Here is a 19,050-nt window from a genome sequence, read left to right on the forward strand (position 1 = left end):
TACCCTCAACCTGGGCATTCAAATGGGCATAAGAGGGCTAAATGTTGTTTCCATGCGTCAATCCTCCCCTACTCTTCCACTTATCTGAGCTTGGGTCACAGGGTTACAGGTAACTCAGACAGCATCTCCCCAATGACTGTCACTCACTTTGGAGGGTCTCAAGGCATTTGTCTGGGTCCCCTTCTGGTGTCTTGAAAGCCATGCCCAGGAGTCCTGATCAGATGCCATATCTTTTTATTATGATGCATATAATCAGCATGGCCCTGGCTTTGTCTAGCAGTTAGCTCATTTTGTACCCACATTGGACACCCCAGATGATGGGGTGTGCAAGGCCTGACCACATATTGGTCACGCATCACACCAGCATGGGGCCCTTATCTGCTAGAATTCTCAAAGCATTAGATATACAGAAGGAGCCTCTACTTGATAGGTTCATCCTCTACTTACCCACTATTATCTTGTGAACTCTGAAAGACACAACTGTATCTCTATAAACAACAGAGTCCTAACAATAGATGCATCAAGTGAAGTGACAGATTTTTATTAGAATTTCTAGTTGTAAACTCTAATATTGGTAATTCTGGCTACATAATGCACAAACATTTGGTTTTAAATATATGCATGAGAAATTCTCTGTGATGAAGGATGTCAAATTTTATTTGGGCACCAATAAACAAGCCATGTCCGACACACTGATTACCTCTGTAGAGTTGGTATCAAACACCTTCCTGGATTTAACCTGAAATATTTTTTTACTTTTAGAGTAAGAAAGTTGCAGATCGTGTTCTGACATCCAGGTGTTGGATTTATTTTAGTGAAACGAGGCTCGACTTGCTCTCGGCCTCACATCAGTCCCATTTGGATCACATTACAGTCAAACTGAAAAAGCAAATGACCTTCTGCAAAAAGGAAACCAGTGTGTTGACTTTAAAACGATTCTATTATTTAGCAGGAATGTAATAGAGAGCGCATTCAGTACCTATTGGCTGAGATGCGATTTTGGCCCTTGAAGCTTAAACTGTGGGGGTGAGCAGCAGGGTCGGCGATGTGGTTTTAGATTGCAGACTCCTCCTCTTTTTCCTCGCCTCTCCTGGGACCGGAGATGCTCCGAGCCAATCCTTCCCTCCTTGGGAATATAGGATTCACCTGCCTCAGACACCAGCTGCTAACAGAGTGTGGGTGTGTGTGTGTGTGTGTGTGTGTGTTGGCTGCCTGTGGTGTAAGAGTCCATGCAGGCAGTGAAGGAAGGACAGAGTGAAAGAGAGGCAGGGAGGAGTAGTGTTCGATAGAGGTTAGTGTTTATCGATTGAGCCCTGAAGCTCCGGTCAACGGACAGACTCCCCCGAGACTGCTTTATCTCTCTCTTTCTTTGTTTCTCTCTCTCTCTTTCACTTCCCTTCCCCCACTAAACCTCACTCCTGTTCTCTCTGTCTCTATCTTCAGTAGTGCAGCTTCGTTTCTCAGACCAACCCTTGCCCTTTTACATGATGATTCAGCTTTGTATTCACACGACGGCTGAATATTTCTGCGTTTGGCGTCAAACCGCATTGGCGGTTCTCAAACCCTGCATCCCACCTCATGAAAAAAATTAAGACAGTGAGAACCAGTGGGAGGACGGAGAGACAATGAACGAACCGTCATGAGATAAAAGTGAAACTGGAAGGAAAGGACTAAAGAGGATGGACTGTGGCAAACATTCGTCTAGCGAGAGGAAAAAAAGCCCCTAAACCAAAGAGGCATGGACTCTACCAGACCTCTAAAGATGTGCTGCAGTATCTGGCACCAAGATGTTAACAGCAGATCCTCCAAATCCTCTAAGTGGCAAAGTGGAGCTTCGACGGATTGAACTTGCTTGTCTGGGATGTCTGATTGAGACCTGCAGCATTTGAAGACCAAGTCAACACCTTGAATCTTATTCTCCTTAGACTTAAACCATTTCAGCTTTGTGGCAAGGTGCATTATCCTTCTGAAATAAACTACATCTACATGGGAATGCAGTTTTCACTAACAGGTATAGCTGTAAAAACGTAGGCAGTTTACACCTGTGTGTAAACTCTAGTCCTGTAGTCCAACCTTTGACAAAGATACCACGGCCCAAAGTTTTCCGTCAGATCCTCGCCCACACAGTCATCTGGCCATCACATCACTTTGTTTTTATCAAACTATGGTTGGACAATATTGCTGAAAAACTCATCACGTTATGAGCTTGCCATTTTAGTCAATATTTCTAATTGTCAATATCAATAATTATTGATTAAATTTTGTTTTGTTTTAAATACATAAAAAACTTTTATCCATGGTTGTCTCTCCATGCCGCTGTTTATTTTTAAGCAGGTACAAGGTGTGGTGGCATGACTTAAAACTGCTCAGGTTACCCAACAGGTTGTTGCTAGGTAACCAAAGAGTGAGTGAGTGAGTTGATGGCACCGAGTTAGCTTAGCTCAACAAGAGCGGTTGAGCAGCTAACGTTTTTTCTGTGCCTACATCTCCCAGGTGTTTGTGCAGAATGCTGTGCGGTTCTGGATCAGAGTTCAGTGAATATAGAACTTTAGACTTTGATCAAGTGACTTAAAGAGACACCACAAATACGGCTGTTACAAGTGTGTTACGATGCATATTATTGATTCATTATCCAGGCCTATATCAAACTTGCTCAAAAACTCATATTGCCCATTTTACTTGCTTCTGGATCATGTACATTGAAGACAGAATGTTCACTTGCTATCTAATATATTGAACCCGGTAAGAAGTACCACAATAAAAAGATAATGAAAACATAATCAGTGGTCATAACGTTATGCCCGGTTAGTGTAAATTCTCATTTTGTGAACATCTCTGCCATGTTTTGTTTTTTCCCAGGACTGGGCTAAATATCCTAGAGCAAAAGAACAGGAATGTCTTGTCCAACCACAGCTTCAACAGTCTGAATGCTGCACAGGTCAGTTATCCTGTTGTTCACAGTTTGTCTACACACAAACTCACAACCATCTCCTGCTGCGTATTTTCTTTTGACTTTCAAGAATGCTTCAATTACAACAAATAAATGAGTCAATAATTAGTCATTCCACTCAATGTTCACAGATGAAAGCTCGTTGTAAGCACAGAGGTCGACCAAGTTCTCTGAGCTCCAGGCTGGCCAGGCGGGTGACCCAGATGAAGCAGAAAGCCGCCGCCCAGCAGGAGGCGCCAACAGCCGGAGGGGTGCACAGCAGCGAGGAAGACCCTTCCAAGAACCATAGCCGACAGGGGGGGAAAGGTGAGGAGTTGGTGTGAGCGTACATTCAAAGTTGTTGTCCATTAGGCATCTGGGATTCCAAAATGACAAAAACTCTGATTGCTGTTGATCCAGCAGATCGACAAGACCGGATGCCAGGTGAGACCATGAAGAAGAAGAGAGGTCGAAAGCCCAAAGTGGTAATGGGCATCAACTCCAACCGGCCTCATCACAGGGACAGACGGGACACGCACGATGGAAGAGAAGAGAAGAGCTGCAGCGAGAGTTCAGAGCGTGGTGAGTTACCGATCGGGTCTGACAGCAGGAGTGTGTCCTGGTACGAATTATTCAATGCTAGATCAGACAAAAGTTACAGGCAAAGTTGGCAATTGAAAAACATATTTTCCAGAGCTGTCACATGCTACTGTTAGCTTGCAGTGTTCACATGCAGTCACTCATGTGAGTCAAACAGTGCTAAGCAGGCTGATGGGGTTAATGAACATTGACCATTCGGCGTGAGATTTTACTGCGAGAGCGTGTTTGTGAGTGTTTCATCGAGGCATCTGAGAGTGAGATGTCTGCCATCATCAGGGGGCTCCTCTTACTGCCTGGCTTGTCTGTCACACTGTTAAAACTGTTAACGATGTACCACAGGCATGCAGCACTGCCACCCCCAGCCCTCATCCTCACACCGTAACGTGAGCCCATCTAGAATGTCACACCCCCATCCTTCTGTCTCTTCCTCCCAACTCTAACCTCGTGAAAATGCCTTCAGTGGAGGCTTTGAGTTGACGAGACCATCAAATCCACCCCGGTATGGACCTTTTTGTAGGAAGGGCTGATGGGGAGATGGTAAAACTTTGGGGAAACTCAAGAATTCAATCCACCTGTGGCCTTGGCAACAGGGACAGGTGGGACATGTGTGGGTGTAGGGCGAAGTGTTGACGAGAATCCTGTGTAAGTGACAAATGTGTTTGAGAAGTGTTGACACCCAAAACACAAATCCCCCTTCACATCCCCGCCAGTCAGCGACACTCAGCTGCCAATAACAATCTGTTTGTGTGTACACACAAGAAATGCTGGCTCTAGTCTCAGACTGGTACTCGAGTCACACTGAAGTTGCAAAACTAAAGACTTCAGACTTCATTTTGACTTGTGCTGTTAAGACTTAGATTCTGGATCTGGGAACAAGATTTCATGAATTATCTTTACCTCATGTTAATCACTGGTGAAAATCCTGTAGATGGTTTATAATTATCTGTTCATGCTAGCTGTAGCTTCATGGATGTCTCTCAAACTGAATTAGGCCTAACAGCTGTTGTTCTCTTACTGGTACGGTAGAAAAGACTTTCAAAACAAAAGCAACTTTTTCTTTCTCATTCACTAAATATTTTATGCCTCGCTCTTTACTATGGAGTTTATAACTGACCTTGGAACGCATTTACTGTAAAGAATCAACAACAGATTGAAATTACAATTTAACTGCAAGTGTCAACATTTAAAGAAGGAAATGATGCACATCAGGTTTGGGCTGCACAGGGCTGGAACTGTTTGCACTGTTCCAGGTTCGAATCTCCTAAAGCAATCACAGCAGGTGTCCTGAACATACTGAAGCTGAGAATAGTTCCAAATCGCACATCCTCTCACAGAGAGAGAGAGAGTACTTTGAGCGAAAGTGTTTCTACAGAAGGGAACCTTATAGTTCCTCTTAAAAGCCACTCTGGTAGATCTAATGCTGTCCTGCAGTTTCTCTATAAATTGCTTAATGGTTTAGGTACAAGTCAGTTTAAACACTTAAAACCGGTGATTTATTCAACTGGAAAAATTTAGCCAGAATACATCGGTGATGAAATCTTATTGGCTTTTGACATAGAACATCTGAGGCCCAAATGTTGTAGAGAAGCTCTGGCTGTTAGCAATGCTCACGTAAAAGTCACTGGAGGTTCTCTGACTGATGGCTCCGATGCTGACATTTCACAGAGGAGGAGGTTGGCAGTGACGACAGCGAAGACGAAGCGGGTGACATCAAGATTACCTCATCCTCTAAAGAAGCTCTTGCAAACTCCGCTGGGACGTTTCCCTTTTCAGCTCAGTCCTCTAAGCTCCAAGCAAGCCTGAAAGCCAGGAGCAAAAGGCCTGGACCTCCTGGTGAGAGATTACATTTACTCGTAATTTGCAGGAGTTATGTGGAAACTGTAACGTAACTCCACACTCTATCTTTCAGTTTATTGCCCACAATCACACCTTTGTAACCTGAAAGTAACTGCAACTTATCTTCACCTTCTTTAATATTCCCTCTTCATCCTCAGGCCTGGGAACCTTCCCCTGCATGCAGCAGAGGAGTGCAGCCAGGCGACCAAACTTCAGCAACTTGGACAGGGGACATCCGGACCACATGGGGGCTATTAAAGCCTCCCTCCCCAGCTGGGGTGCGCCATCAATAGGCTGCAACTTTGGAGAGAGCCACAGCAACCACCGAGCTCTGACCGAGGCAAAGAGACTCATCAAAGACAACGAGAGGAAAACCTCTGCAGGACAGAGCTTAAGAGGGAAGGTGAGGCCTTACACTGGGGCTATGTTAACACGTACGGAGCCGATGCAATTATATGTATCTGTTGAAGTCTGCACAGTTTTATAACTAATATTTAAAAATGTTAAAATGTGAAGTCTAACCGGTATTAGTGGACGCTTATTAAAGACAACAGGTAGTATGAGCTGAAATGTCAGCTGTCATAGAGTCATGAAGAGAGAAAGGAGAGGGGTGAGTCATGAGAGGTTACTCCCTTTGGCCTTCTGTTCATCTAAATAAACGCCGGGAGGCAGAAAAGCATGAAGGACTTTTGAAAAGCGCTCAGTTAAAGGCACTGAGGTGAACCACACCCGGCCAGGAAGTTTGACAATCATGTAGCTTAACAGTGACACCTCCCTCCAATAGCACATACTGAGAAAAATAAATGTTTGTTCGTTCTATAGATTTGTCCTCATTAGAGATGCACCAGATTTTGCACACAATTATCGGTCTTCAATTTTTCTAAAGCATTGACCAATTCTGATTTCTCTTCCAGACCTAAGCATGTAAGGCTTTTAGGACTATAATCAATAATATTCTAAATATTGTTTCTAGTCTTTCTGTCTTGAGCAATCATTGATTGAATTAATAATGGTCCCTATGTCTGAGCTGTAGGGCCCATTTTATGCAACAATTTCAAACAGAAACTTTACTGCCAGTGTTTGAGCCTTCATGTTATCTACTGTAAGTTTTGCTCTCTCTTGCTCCATTGCAGCCTAAAAATGTCCACCCATTATCTAAAACATAGTCTGCCTTTGGTTTCTTATTGGTGCGGTGTGATCTTTGTAGATTGACATTTGCTCCGGTCTACAGGCCAAAAAACAAAAAAAAGAATCAACTTAAATTTTGGCAGAAGTGATGTAGATACCATCATTGACTATAAAGAGTTTGTTTCCCTGCGGAGTATATGCAGACACAGTCTAAATCATGTTTTTGGACTGTGAGAGGAAGTCAGAGTATCTGGAGAGAACTCATGCCTTCATAGGGAGAACATGCGAACTGCATGCAGAAAGGCCCCAGGCTGGGATTTGAACCCAGAATCTTCTTGTTGCAAGGCAACTTCGCTCCCCAATCGTAGATATGTTGTAGAAAATACATCTTCCTTTTAAAAAGGTTTTTGCATCTCTGTGTTCCCCTAAACTTTTGTTTTTTGTGACTTAAGGATAAAAATAGGCTCCTCACTTTCTCTCAGAGTACATTTGCAAAAAAATTGTATAACTGCACAATATTGTTAAATACTGAAGTGAATGAAAATACCTAACTTTAAGTCTTGTACTTTCTAAGGTAGCATAGTCATGCTTACTGGTGCTTTTACTGTTTGGAAAAATGCAGGACATTTGAGTTTCCAGTCAGCTTGTCATTGATCAGGGCAGATCAGTCTGGAAATGGGACAGTTTTCTGGTGTGTCTCTAGTCATTCTAGAATATTTCTATGAATGTGGTGTGTGTGAAGAGGCTGTTTCATTCTCTCTGAGCAGCAGCGATGAGGCACCTATATTTACCTTCATTTGAAATGCCCTGAGGTTCCAGTCCTTTGGAGTCATCATGTCGGAATGTCCAAAAACACATAACTCCAAACCAAACAGAGGAATATGGAGATAATCATTGGCCATAACTCTGCACACACACACCCATGCATGCTTACACTCACACACACTCGGCGGTACTAACGGGAAATAATCCTTCATGCCCTCAGGTGATGAAACTTCTGTCACTAAAATATACGATCTCCTGGTGTGGAAAACTCCAACACATACGCACACCCACACCATATCACTTAGATTATTATGGTCTTTGGAAAGTCTAAATACAAGCAGAAACCTGTTGGGTGAGCTGGCTTTTCATCATCACTCATTTGTCATCTTTAGACAGACCAGCTCAAACCGGTGTAGAGATGGGTAGGATCTGGTGTGTACTGTGTGTGCATGCGTGTTGGTGCGTGGGCCTGCGTGTGTGTGTGTGTGTGTCCACCTGAAGTGAAATGTAATGTAGCAATAAGCTTGAAACCTCGTCCGTTCAGGGGCAACAGTTATTACTGACTGTGACCTCAAACCTTCAAGTGAACTGCGCAGAATGAAGGGGGAAGAAAACAGCTTAGGGGCTAATTGAAGCATCATATTACTGGCGGCGTTGGTCCCAGCAGCGGTTACACCTCACCGATGTGTTCACCGCGTTAGTCAAATCTGACTGGAACAGACCATGTTTGGTTTGCTCACCTGAAGGCCCCTTTTCCGTTGACTCATTTGCGTACACAGGTTTTCTCCCAGAACCTCAGTGGTAGAGATGCTAGGGCAGTCCATCAGCAGACCAACATGCTTTTGTGTTAAGAAATGTTTGAAATTATAAATATTCTGAGGTGCACAAGCAGGCATCATAATTTGAAGATAGCTTGTAAGGCCAGCGGGCGGATACAGGAACGGCACCCAGTTCAATGCTTCCTCTATAAACCCAGCTTAATCCATCTTTACTGTATGAAAAACTGCACATAAAATGAACAAACCACCCTAGACTGGTGGGTAGGAGTGGGCAAGTAAAGCCTGGTGACCCTCTTGTAATACACTGAAGGAAACTCTGGTACATAGCGAAGCCAAGTCCTGCTTTCTCCCAGACTGATGTCGAATGTGATGGTAGGACTTCGTCTTGCAATCGATGGGTTGCCTGTTCGATCCCCTCACTATCCGCCTCTGTTGCTGTGTCCTTGGACAATATTTTCCACCATCACTGTGCGAATGTGTGCATAAATGGGTGAATGACTTATAGTGCGAAGTCCTCTGGACTTGATAAAGCTCTGCACTGGTCATTTACCGTTCACATCCTGTTTCCCCTCCGGTCAGGAAAAGGGTCATGGAGTGAGCAGACTCCTGCAGAGCTTCACGGCTGATGAAGGTTTCCGCTTGGATGAGGAGACTAGTTTCTCGGAGGGGGAAGGAGAGGATGAGGAGGACGACAGGCAGAAGGAGAAGTCCCTGTCCCATCTGCCCCCCAACATGCCTTCCAGAATACCAGGTGAGGATAAATGCATGCCTCTGTACCCGACTTACAGTCCCTGCCTTAAGACGTTATAATTCATCAACTCAATCTGAGATGAATGTTTTTGTTTCCTTTTATCGCCACCATCAATCCCTGAACTTTCACATCACCTGTCTGCAGCGCTGCCAAACTGTGTGCTGAGTAAAGAGATGCTGGTGGATGGCCTGAAGATCCTAATCTCCAAGGAGGACGAGCTGCTGTACGCCGCGTCGGTTCAAACTCTAGACCTGCCCGACATGTACGTGCGTGTTCTCCTCCCATCGTTCACCAGCACACCCTCAATCTTTAAGGGATTTTCACTGCCTCTTTCCAAAGTTTTGTGACACACTGAGCCCATTTGGGTGGCATAGTCCAAACAAAAACATAGTCATCCCCAAGGTAAAAATGTCTGGCAGGATAAAGAGTGATCAGTATGGGACAGACAGGACGTTAAAAGACTTCAAAGCTGGGAAGCGCCGCAGCATATGCCAACACATCTGCTAATAGAAAAAATAATTATATGCCTGCAAGTCACAAAACTCCTGCCTTCACAACACACGCTGCAGATTAAGCTCTGAAAATCGTTTACAAATTCAAATGACAGTTTGGTATACGTTCCTGCATAATTACAGTTTCCTTCTCTCAGATTCAGTGTCGTCATTGAAGGGGAACGGGGAAATCGGCCAAGGATCTACTCGCTGGAGCAGCTACTACAAGAAGCCGTGAGTCAGAAAACATGGCATTTTAAAAAAAAATTGTTTTATGAATAGCCTTTTTATTTGCTTCCTGAAAGCTTTGTGTGTGCTTGCTTCCAGGTGTTAGATGTGCGACCCCAGACGGAGGTCATCCTGACGGAGGGAACCCGAGTGTGTGCCTATTGGAGCGAACGCTCTCGCTGCCTTTACCCCGGCTACGTCCACCGTGGTGAGGCACACCTGCAGACAACAGCTCTGTCGTCTCACCGGCTCCCTCTGTTCCTGAAACTCATACTTCTGTGTCCGCCCTTCAGGAGGTCCGGGTGAGGAGGAGAAGGAGAAGGAAGGCAGCGTGATGGTGGAGTTTGATGATGGAGACCGAGGAAGGATTTCCCTTGTAAACATCCGACTTCTGCCTCCTGGATACCAGATCCACTGTAAGTATGGAGTTATGAGCAATTCTTGCACTTTTTAATTCACAGGGGGAAAAAAGCGACAAAGACATCATTCTTACATGAAATCATGTGCAACGCAACTACTGAATCCTCAGTTGCTCTAACTTAGCGTGACTGCCTTTAGCTAACAAGGCATGGAAGAAGCCTTGTGATCATTTCTAAATTGATTTGGCTTTGTGTTTTAGATGCAACTAAAGCACCCAGAGATGCTCAATTTTCAGGTTTCTGGTAGATGTTATTTTTTACTAAAAATAACATCGGTGCACTATGTGATCTAGTGGTACACCAGGCGGCCCAAAGGTCCTCCATACAGCCACCCAAAAAGCTCAGCTTGGCCTAAGCTAACCAAAGTACAAGACTCTAGTTATAGTCCTTGCAAAGTACATGGAACACTTCTTATTCACATTTGTGATGGCAGGACAGGAAAGTTTGTTTCTTGGCATGGCTCAGAAGCAACCAGTTGGCATGACGATAGTGTCTGACTGTTGTTATACAAACCTGGTGACCCTCTGTGAGTGTTCTGTAGCTCCTTTATCATCCTCACTCATAACTTTTTTATTTCTTGCTCTGACTGTAGATATGAGCGAGTTTTGCCAGGTAGCTTTGTCCTTGCCAAATTCTGGCTCTGGAAGCTCAACTGCTTACCTTACGCAATTGGTGTGTGTTTTTGTTTTCCCCATTTTGAAGGGTGTGTGAGAGAAATCTGATGTGGTTTTGTGTTCCAGGTGCGGAACCATCTCCAGCTCTGCTGATCTCTCCGGGGCATCGGGGTCGGCGAAGCTCTACAACAGAGAAGAAAGATACTCCGACAGAGAAACTAGCCAATGAGGAGGCAGGAGGGAAGCCCCAGGAAAAAAGGCCAGGTACATAGTCGGGTTATGATCAGTGCTTTTCCAACAGCCCATTTGCCATATAGTGACTAGTTATTTGCAACCCAGTGCTATTTTAACTCCTGCACGTAGTCTAAAGGTCCTTGAGGTGCATTCTCTGAAAAAACATTACAGTTTCAGTTGTTTGTTAATTATCGAATGCCTTCAGGTCACAGGTGAGCACAGAGCAGCTTTATTAACTGAAGGCCTCATAAATTAAGATGACTTTTTTGCCGCCTTTTATTTACCCTCCATAAAAAACACATAAATCATGGCTCTATGGAGTTTCATAAGGGTGCTTTGTAAAGTTAGCTAGCATCACAAGTCATCGCAAACTAAGAGTGACAATAAACCTGGGGGAGGAAGACAGGTTTACCAGGTTTGTTGCAGTCTGAGTAATGGATCTGTCGAAACTAGGTGAAGATCAAGGAGATAGAGGTTAAGTTTCACCAAAGCTTTTAGTTTCATAATTAATCAACGTTTGCCCTTAGGATTTTCTTCCTTATTGATTTCAGCACCCGTCTCCATTCTTTTCTTTTAGTTGGCAGGCCGAAGAAAACGTACTCAGTGCCAAAGACAGCCAACTCATCAACCTCAGCAACCGATTCTGTGATGAAGGGAAATGTTCCGTTGTTGAACTGGTCCATGCCCAGAAAGAGACCACCAGTGGACTTCTTCCTCTTCAATGGGATGTCGCGTAAAACCCAGAAGAAGATTAGGGAGAGAGACTTGGGCTTGTTTCACCGGCCAGCCCTGCATTCTCTAGCACCACCAACCCCTATTAAAAGCATTTTTGGCACTGCATTCGAGGTTGACTCATTCAGTAGCATCGCTAATGGCTACTCAACCTTTGGGAACGGTGGAGCCTCCGTAGCCGGGAGACCAGTCACCGCCATGGGTTCCATGGGGCTCCGGGACTCGCCTTGTTCCTCATCCGTTACCATGGCTGCGGCAGCTGTGAGCCGCAAGCCTCTGAGTGAACGTGACAGAAAACACTTCTTAGTCAAGCTAGACCACGAAGGAGTGACTTCCCCCAAAACCAAAAATGGCAAAGCCTTGCTTCGGTTTGGAGGAGCAGGAGGGAGAGGAGTGAAAGGCCTGGCATCTACTGTACCACAACGGTACATCCAACCTTCTCTTCTGGCAAAACATGACAAGAAGATGGGAGAGAAAAGGGAAAGCAGTGCCAGGCCTCGACCTGAGACCCTTCGAAAGGGCAGTCCGTCTCTCGGGAAAGATGTTCTCTCTGCAGGACTTGGAGTGAAAGGTGGAGACTACAATTTGGACTACCCTAGCGACTGCCCCAGCTCTTACTCTGAACTGGATGAGGAAGACGAGGACGATGGTCAAGAAGCAAGACGAAGACGAGCAGCCGTCTCATCCCATCGGGGCGGTCGTTTTCTATCCCGTCCGTCCATCTACTTCTCCTCATCATCCTCCTCCTCTTCCTCGTCTGGCTCCATTTCCTCCTCCTCTCTCTGTTCCTCGGACAACGACTCCTCCTACTCGTCCGACGAAGAGTCGTCGTCTGTGCTGCTGCGGCGGGCGCTTCTCCAGCAGGACAAACAGAAGAACAGGCAAAACGTCAACTCCGGCCTCCGGAGCCCCGACCCCATCACCTCCAACCCCACTTCAACTTCACCTAATGGCTACGTTACCAAGGCTGGCGTAGCCATGGGAGGATTGAAGGCAAGAGCCGACAGAGCGGAAGACAGGAAAGAGTACAAAGAAAGCATGATGGTCAGCAGCAGAATGACTAAGGTTCAGCTGAAGAGGAAAGAAAGTTCTTCTAACGACCACCATCAGGCCCAAAGCAGCCCTGTCAGCCAGCAGCTGAAACCAGCCAACAAGGACTCAGCAGCCACCAAGAAGCAGAGGATGTCTTCGCCTGAACCTCTTCCAAAAATGGCCGCCCTGCTGCCTGGACGCCAGCTCTGGAAATGGTCTGGCAATCCCACACAGGTATGACATTTTATGGTATTTTTTTGTTCTAGAGGTTTTTTTGCGTCCAGAAATTTGTTCATTAGAGACTTCCATCAAACTCAGAAAAGAGTTTGATGATCTGAAATAAGCTATGTTGAGTTTCAGGAACCCCAACATAACCCCACTGGATGAAGGAGAAATTCTTATGAAAATTTATTTTCTTCTTTCCTTCTTTTTCTGTCAATAAATGTGCTGTATTGGGTGTGTGATAAGTAAATACATTTTTAATACAACTAAAATTTGTATTTTAGTTGTATACAAACTAAAATAAAACAGTTTCAAACAGTTTGAAACTGTTCGTGTTTCAAACAGTTGAAACATTTATTTTTCTTGCTCCATTCAATGTTAGTTTAATTTTAAGCACCTTTTTTAAGCGAAAGGTTGCAGAAGATTTGCATTTGACTGAAATCTGTGAGGACGTGAGAGAACTCTGAAAATGCTAATAGTTGTCTATTTTTCCTAAGAACCTGAAATCCCCCTTTAAAAAATCAATCCTGCTGTTTTACTGACTGAAAACAACTGAAGTAAATCAGGCATTTTGTTTTGTATGTTGTTGTTTTTTGCAGAAATGTATGTTTTGCATTGCAAAGACACTTTACTTCCTCCTACATTTTGTGTTGAACAAAGCAATGCTGAACTGAGCTATAAAAAAAAACAAACACACGGTGGAAAAAAAAGTCACTGCTATTTGCTGTTTCTCTAACAGAGAAGAGGTCTAAAGGGTAAAGCCCGTAAGCTTTTCTACAAGGCCATCATGCGGGGCAAGGAGATGGTGCGTGTCGGCGACTGCGCCGTGTTCCTGTCACCTGGCCGGCCCCAGCTGCCCTACGTGGGAAGAGTGGAGAGCCTCTGGGAGTCGTGGAGCTCCAGCATGGTGGTCAGGGTCAAGTGGTTCTACCACCCAGAGGAAACTCGCCTGGGGAAGCGACACCGTGATGGCAAGGTAAGTGCAAAGATCCTTTCTACACATTTCTACTTTGTGGTATTTTTTTAGAATAATGCAGTATCACATTGGTACTTAACCGCTCATCCTGTCATTATTATTTCTAATTTTCAGATCAGAAAAATGCATGCGTTTGTATTTCTGACATACAAGCCATTGTTTTAAATGGAATGTTTATTGCAGATTATACCACAAACTTGATATAAAGTTCATGCAACACCTCCGATTAAAGCTGCAGTTTGTACATTTAAAAAGTATGTTTTTCCATATCTATTAAAACTGTTCGCGTTGAGACAGATAATCTAAACAAAAAAAATAAATCAAGCTCCTCCACCTCTTCCCAGTGCTACAAATAAGTACCACTCCAAGTCAAAAACAACCAATCAGAGCCAGGAGGAGGGTCTTAGTGCTGTCGATTAGTGTGCTAGTGATGGTAAAACAACTTACTGTTACAAGAAAACTGTTTATTGACTATATTCTGTGGGCCACTGGAACCACGGGTGTGCTGTCCACAGGCGGTTGAAATTTCATAGTTAATTACCTAAATTGTCTAAATTTCTCATGACGAATTGCTTCATTTCCCACAATATGAATGCATACAGTACTAGTAAGTTTGACAAACTAGTGTCTTGTCCACAAGGACAGTCACTGCACATCTATAAATGTGTACAGAGAGTGGCAGTCCTGTTGTGTGTTAGCACAGTGGTTGCACCAACACTCAACTTTATCAGCTTGGTGACGCACAAAACTCAATTTGATTTTAATGTTGTTTCCTGAATCATAAATATCGGGTTAGCAGACGTGTCTGGTAGGAGTCCATTTTTATTCTGCCTGGAGCTCCATAGAGTGAAGTGCACCAAGTATGGCAGCCTTAAGAGTCTTAAACTTTGCACAAATCCACTAGAATACAAAAATTTTACCTCCCGGGGGGAAAACTGCAACCCACGTATTGAAGCCTTAGTCCTCGTGGCGACATTTGCCACATGTCTTCCCTCTGTCTCATTACCCTCTTTCCTGTCAAACTACTTTCAAATAAAGGCCACTAGAGCCAAAAAAACCTTTTTAAAAAAATTACGTAAATCCTCCAATTTTGCTTTTCATGAGCGAGTTGTCATTGTCCTTCTCTGGCAGAACGCGTTGTACCAGTCGAGCCATGAGGATGAGAACGATGTGCAGACCATCTCCCATCGCTGCCAGGTGGTCAACAAGGCAGAGTACGACCACCTGATGCGTGAACGTAAGGTGGCCGGCCCCTCCAACGACCTGTTCTACCTGGCCGGTACCTATGAGCCCACCACGGGCCAGCTGGTCAGCGCGGACGGCATGGTCATCTTGTCCTAGCACCGCCGGCTGGAGCAGACATCCAACACGACTGCTGGAGTTCTTCTAGACAGAGGGAAGATGACGCTTGGTTTCGTGGATTGAACTGCTTCTGTTGGAGAAAGAGTGAGCCAGTGGTTCAGAGGAACGGGCTGGCCCAGGCTCCTTGTCTTACCCAGAGTTTGAACCCCAACCAAACACGAGTACTTTGGATTGGAACGTCTTGGAAGTATTCCAACAGGAGGGCTTTCTGAAGCAAAGAGACTCAACGCTAAGGAGAGACATGCTGTAAACCACACTGGTTTGGATGGATGTAACGGTCTTATACATGTAGTCTGACTCGGACAACGCTATTTAAAGGCCCCCGATAGGACCAACAAACACTGTAGTTTGGACTTAAATGCATATATGTTTCTGCAGAGTGACTGTGACGGCATTTAACAAACTTTTAATGCACATTATCAGTGCTTGCGTTTGTACAGTTTGTGACGTCGAGCGACGACACGATGTCATCAGACTCTAATAATCGATTCAGTGCTCGACGACTTTAGTTGTTTTCGGTCGCTAACGACCGAAAGGCCCAACAAAGTTTTCCTCCTTTGAAGCCATACACATCGATACCTCTCTATCGCCGTCTCTGTCGTATCCGCTTGTCCGGGCGCAGGCAGTAGGATTGTTTATTTGAGCTGTGTGTGTGTGTGTGTGCGTGTGTGTGTGTGTGTGGGGGGCGGTGTGTGTCTGGGCGAATGTGTGTGTGCTTTGTACAGCATTCTATGTAGAGTAACACGCTGTACATACTATATAAATATAAATATATATAAATTTATGTTCATGTGGTTTCCTTTGCAGAGATTATTTTTATTTTAGAGTTTTCTAGGGATGGTGGGTGTTTTTGTGTGTGTGTGTGTGTGTGTGTGTGTGTGACAGGGTGTGTGGGGGGTGTGGGTTGTTGCAGAGGTAGAAGGTGGGCTCATGTTTCCTTCTGTTTAAATGCACTGAATAGGACTAGAGGTGTGTTTGGGGTGAAACTCTGCAACCCATGTGATGACTTAGTGGCTGTAGCTCTAGACAAAAAGTAAATATGTAGAAAAGGTGTTTGGGATATTTTTTTTAAAAAAAAGCTCTTTTTTTATACATGTTTAATAATTATTTTATTCTCTTTTTTTGCTTGTTTTAATCTATTGGAGTTAGAATGTGCATTTCTTTTCACTTCTGTTCAGCAAATACCAGAAAAGAAAGCTGCATTTCTGCCTGAAAACAAAAGAAAAACAAACTAAAAAAATAATAATTTTTTTAATCCAGTTCTTGCCTGTTTTTAGCCTGTGTTCCTATGGAAAATGTAGATACTTATCTGGCAGCAAAAAGAAACATACCAAAGCACCTGTGACTTTACGCTACACCATATTAGTTTCAAAAAACAACAACAACAAAAAAGAAATTACAAAAGACGTTCAATCAATTCTGAAACCGGGACCCCTGCAATCTCAGAGGGATTTCCTCTCGTCCTGTCCGCATTCATCCGGTGTTCGCGGAGACGGTGTCCGCACGCCACCCAGCTGATGCACTTGAGGTCTCTATGGCAACCAGAATGGCATCACGTGACCGTGAAGGACAATCAGAGCCAATCAATGGGACGATGTTGAGAGACAAAAATACAAGAGAAAAGGATCAAATCACAAATTTATGCTTCTTGTCACTTTTATTCATGCTTTGCCAAAAAAAAAAAAAAAACGTCTGTACATGTTTTTGTGTTTGTTTGCTTTTGTTTTTAATCATCATCTTCTTGTTTATGCAAGCCTGGATGACTGTTTGTTGTATAGGATGTACAGGAGGAGGAACATAAATGCCTTTTTTCCCCTTTTTGAGGACTGACTGACTTTTAACAGCATCTCTGCTGTTACACTGCAAAGCAAAAGCTTTAAATGGAACCTAATGTGAAACTCAGCTTTGAACTATTACTTCTATGGGTCTTTAATTGATTTGTATTATTTTATTTTATTTTATTTTTTTTAAAAGCTGTATTTTCTTTAAGAAACACTGGATTGAATTCTTATCATCACATTTCAACGGGAGGTGGGGTTTAGGGTGGGGGCATCATTGTGTGTTTTTTTTTTTCATTTTTTATTTTTTAGACCCACTGGAACCTGCTTTGTATGGTTAAAATAGCCTACGAAAATATATTATGTAATTTCAGTCATTCTTTGGAAATATGACTAAAATATTTCCTTGTGTACAAAAAGAAAAATATTTATCTTAATTTTATTGCCTTTTGCGTTTCATTATAAAAAAAAAAAAAAAAATAAAAAAAAGGATTCTTAAGAATGAAAGCGTCTGAACTGCTTCTCCTTTCGCCCTTCCTGCAGCGTGTGTGTGTGTGTGTGTGTGCGTGTGTGTGCTCTCTGAACGCGGCCTGGTGTGCCTCAACACCAAGCCATCGTCAGACGCGAGAATACGGAGCCCGGTAGCAAGCAGGAATAAAGAGGTGGAGGCGGTGAGGGTGGGACAGGAGGAGGGTTGCTCAAAAGAAGGGAAGCAATTTGAAACTGTAGCTCCAGTCTGATCGGAGGGGAAGAAGCCGGAGAGAATGGGAAACTGTATCTGGCGGTGTTTGATGAGGGGGGAGCGGGGCAGGATGTGGAGTCTCCTCAGGTGGGTCAGGTATTCACAGCAACACAAAAACGGAACAGGACCATTAATAGAACAAAGCTGTGGAAGAAGGGGGGGTGGATGTGGGGGGGGGGATCGGCTTTCAGGCTGCACTCACAGCTTTCACACACTTACTGTGGCCAGCGCATCGCAAAAAGTATTCAAGCCCCTTTTACTTCGTCGCGTGTCGTCATTAGAGCACGTCTCAATCTGATTGGTTGTTCGTCACTTTAACAAGAAAAATATCTGAAAAGTGTGGTGCGCATTTGTGTACAGCCCCCACTTCTACCCCTAAAGAAAATCCAGTGGAATCAAATGTCACAGAGTTTCTCCCTGTGTGTAATTTCATATTAATAAAAATATCCCCACGGCATGATGCTGCCACCACCATGTTCCCCAGCATACAGTGTTTCCCATGTAGGCTAAAAAAGAGCTACATCTGGCTTGTGACAAATAAGTAAAGGATTTGTGGAGGACACGACCAACAGATTTTTCCACCTGAGTAGTTGATCCTTGGGTTGTCACACCGACAACCCAGCGATCAGAGGACAGAGTGAAACCCTGGTGGATAAGGGAGGGACTGAATATGTAGCTCTAGAATATTTTCTATCTGGACATCTTCACAGGACATCTGCCTTGAGGACGCGCAGACCTGAGTATGTGGGGGCCCTTAGACATGTTGCACCAGGAACTCACTGGCCCTTGGAGCCTGGAGAGTGACGACCCCTGAATACTGTGTTGTGCTGCAGTAGGTGCGTCAGTGCTGGCCTGTGGACCAGCTGGGATTATGGCCTCCAGAGTGTTGACCGTCCAGGACAAAGTGTTTTCATTTTTACTGCGTTACTTGATTCTTCCTGCGGCATGTTCACACCTTCTTATCGTACTGTAACCGCAGCCTTTGTTGTGATCATAGCAATCATCTATGGGTTATTTACCTTTGACCTTAAACAACCGGGCCGTCTCATGGAACGGCTCGAAGGAAGCTGAGACGCTGAGTTGCCGTGCCGACGTAAACTTTATCTCACTTTTAGTGGATTTTTTTTTTAGTAGCAGTGCCTCCTTCAGATGTTTGCCTATTTGCCCTCGACCGGCTGAGTTTTTACTTGTCGGTTCAGAAAAAGGCGCCTGACCAACAGACCAGAGTCATAAATTAAGACCTTACAAACATTTACTTATTACTCATTTACTCAATTACAACCTCTTTGTTCAGTTCTCTTTTAGCCGTTTGGCAGTTTGTTATTGCAAAGATATGAAGCAGTGCTCCTACCACACACACACCCACACACACACACACACACACACGCAGACACTCATATGCCCCCATTCTCCTCCCTGTTGGTCTTTTACA

General features: G+C 44.2%; 1 protein-coding gene across 7 annotated transcripts in view; it reads left to right on the forward strand.

The window, feature by feature from the left end:
- Positions 1-17,338, forward strand: part of bahcc1b (BAH domain and coiled-coil containing 1b) — an 87,331-nt gene extending 69,993 nt beyond the window's left edge. For 6 of the 7 annotated variants that reach the window (XM_044103616.1, XM_044103615.1, XM_044103611.1 and 3 more), the window contains 14 exons: positions 2,860-2,938; positions 3,082-3,256; positions 3,350-3,511; positions 5,195-5,362; positions 5,524-5,768; positions 8,617-8,788; positions 8,933-9,050; positions 9,438-9,513; positions 9,607-9,715; positions 9,801-9,923; positions 10,667-10,804; positions 11,352-12,772; positions 13,500-13,736; positions 14,868-17,338. In XM_044103616.1, coding sequence (XP_043959551.1) covers positions 2,860-2,938; positions 3,082-3,256; positions 3,350-3,511; positions 5,195-5,362; positions 5,524-5,768; positions 8,617-8,788; positions 8,933-9,050; positions 9,438-9,513; positions 9,607-9,715; positions 9,801-9,923; positions 10,667-10,804; positions 11,352-12,772; positions 13,500-13,736; positions 14,868-15,077 — 3,433 coding nt within the window. In that variant the 3' untranslated portion in view covers positions 15,078-17,338. The remainder of the gene's footprint in view (positions 1-2,859; positions 2,939-3,081; positions 3,257-3,349; positions 3,512-5,194; positions 5,363-5,523; positions 5,769-8,616; positions 8,789-8,932; positions 9,051-9,437; positions 9,514-9,606; positions 9,716-9,800; positions 9,924-10,666; positions 10,805-11,351; positions 12,773-13,499; positions 13,737-14,867) is intronic. The other variant, XM_044103618.1, reaches the window with a different exon arrangement.
- The last annotated feature ends 1,712 nt before the right edge of the window (positions 17,339-19,050 follow it).

This window comes from Gambusia affinis, linkage group LG20 (assembly GCF_019740435.1).
Source record: "Gambusia affinis linkage group LG20, SWU_Gaff_1.0, whole genome shotgun sequence".
NCBI lineage: Eukaryota > Metazoa > Chordata > Actinopteri > Cyprinodontiformes > Poeciliidae > Gambusia > Gambusia affinis.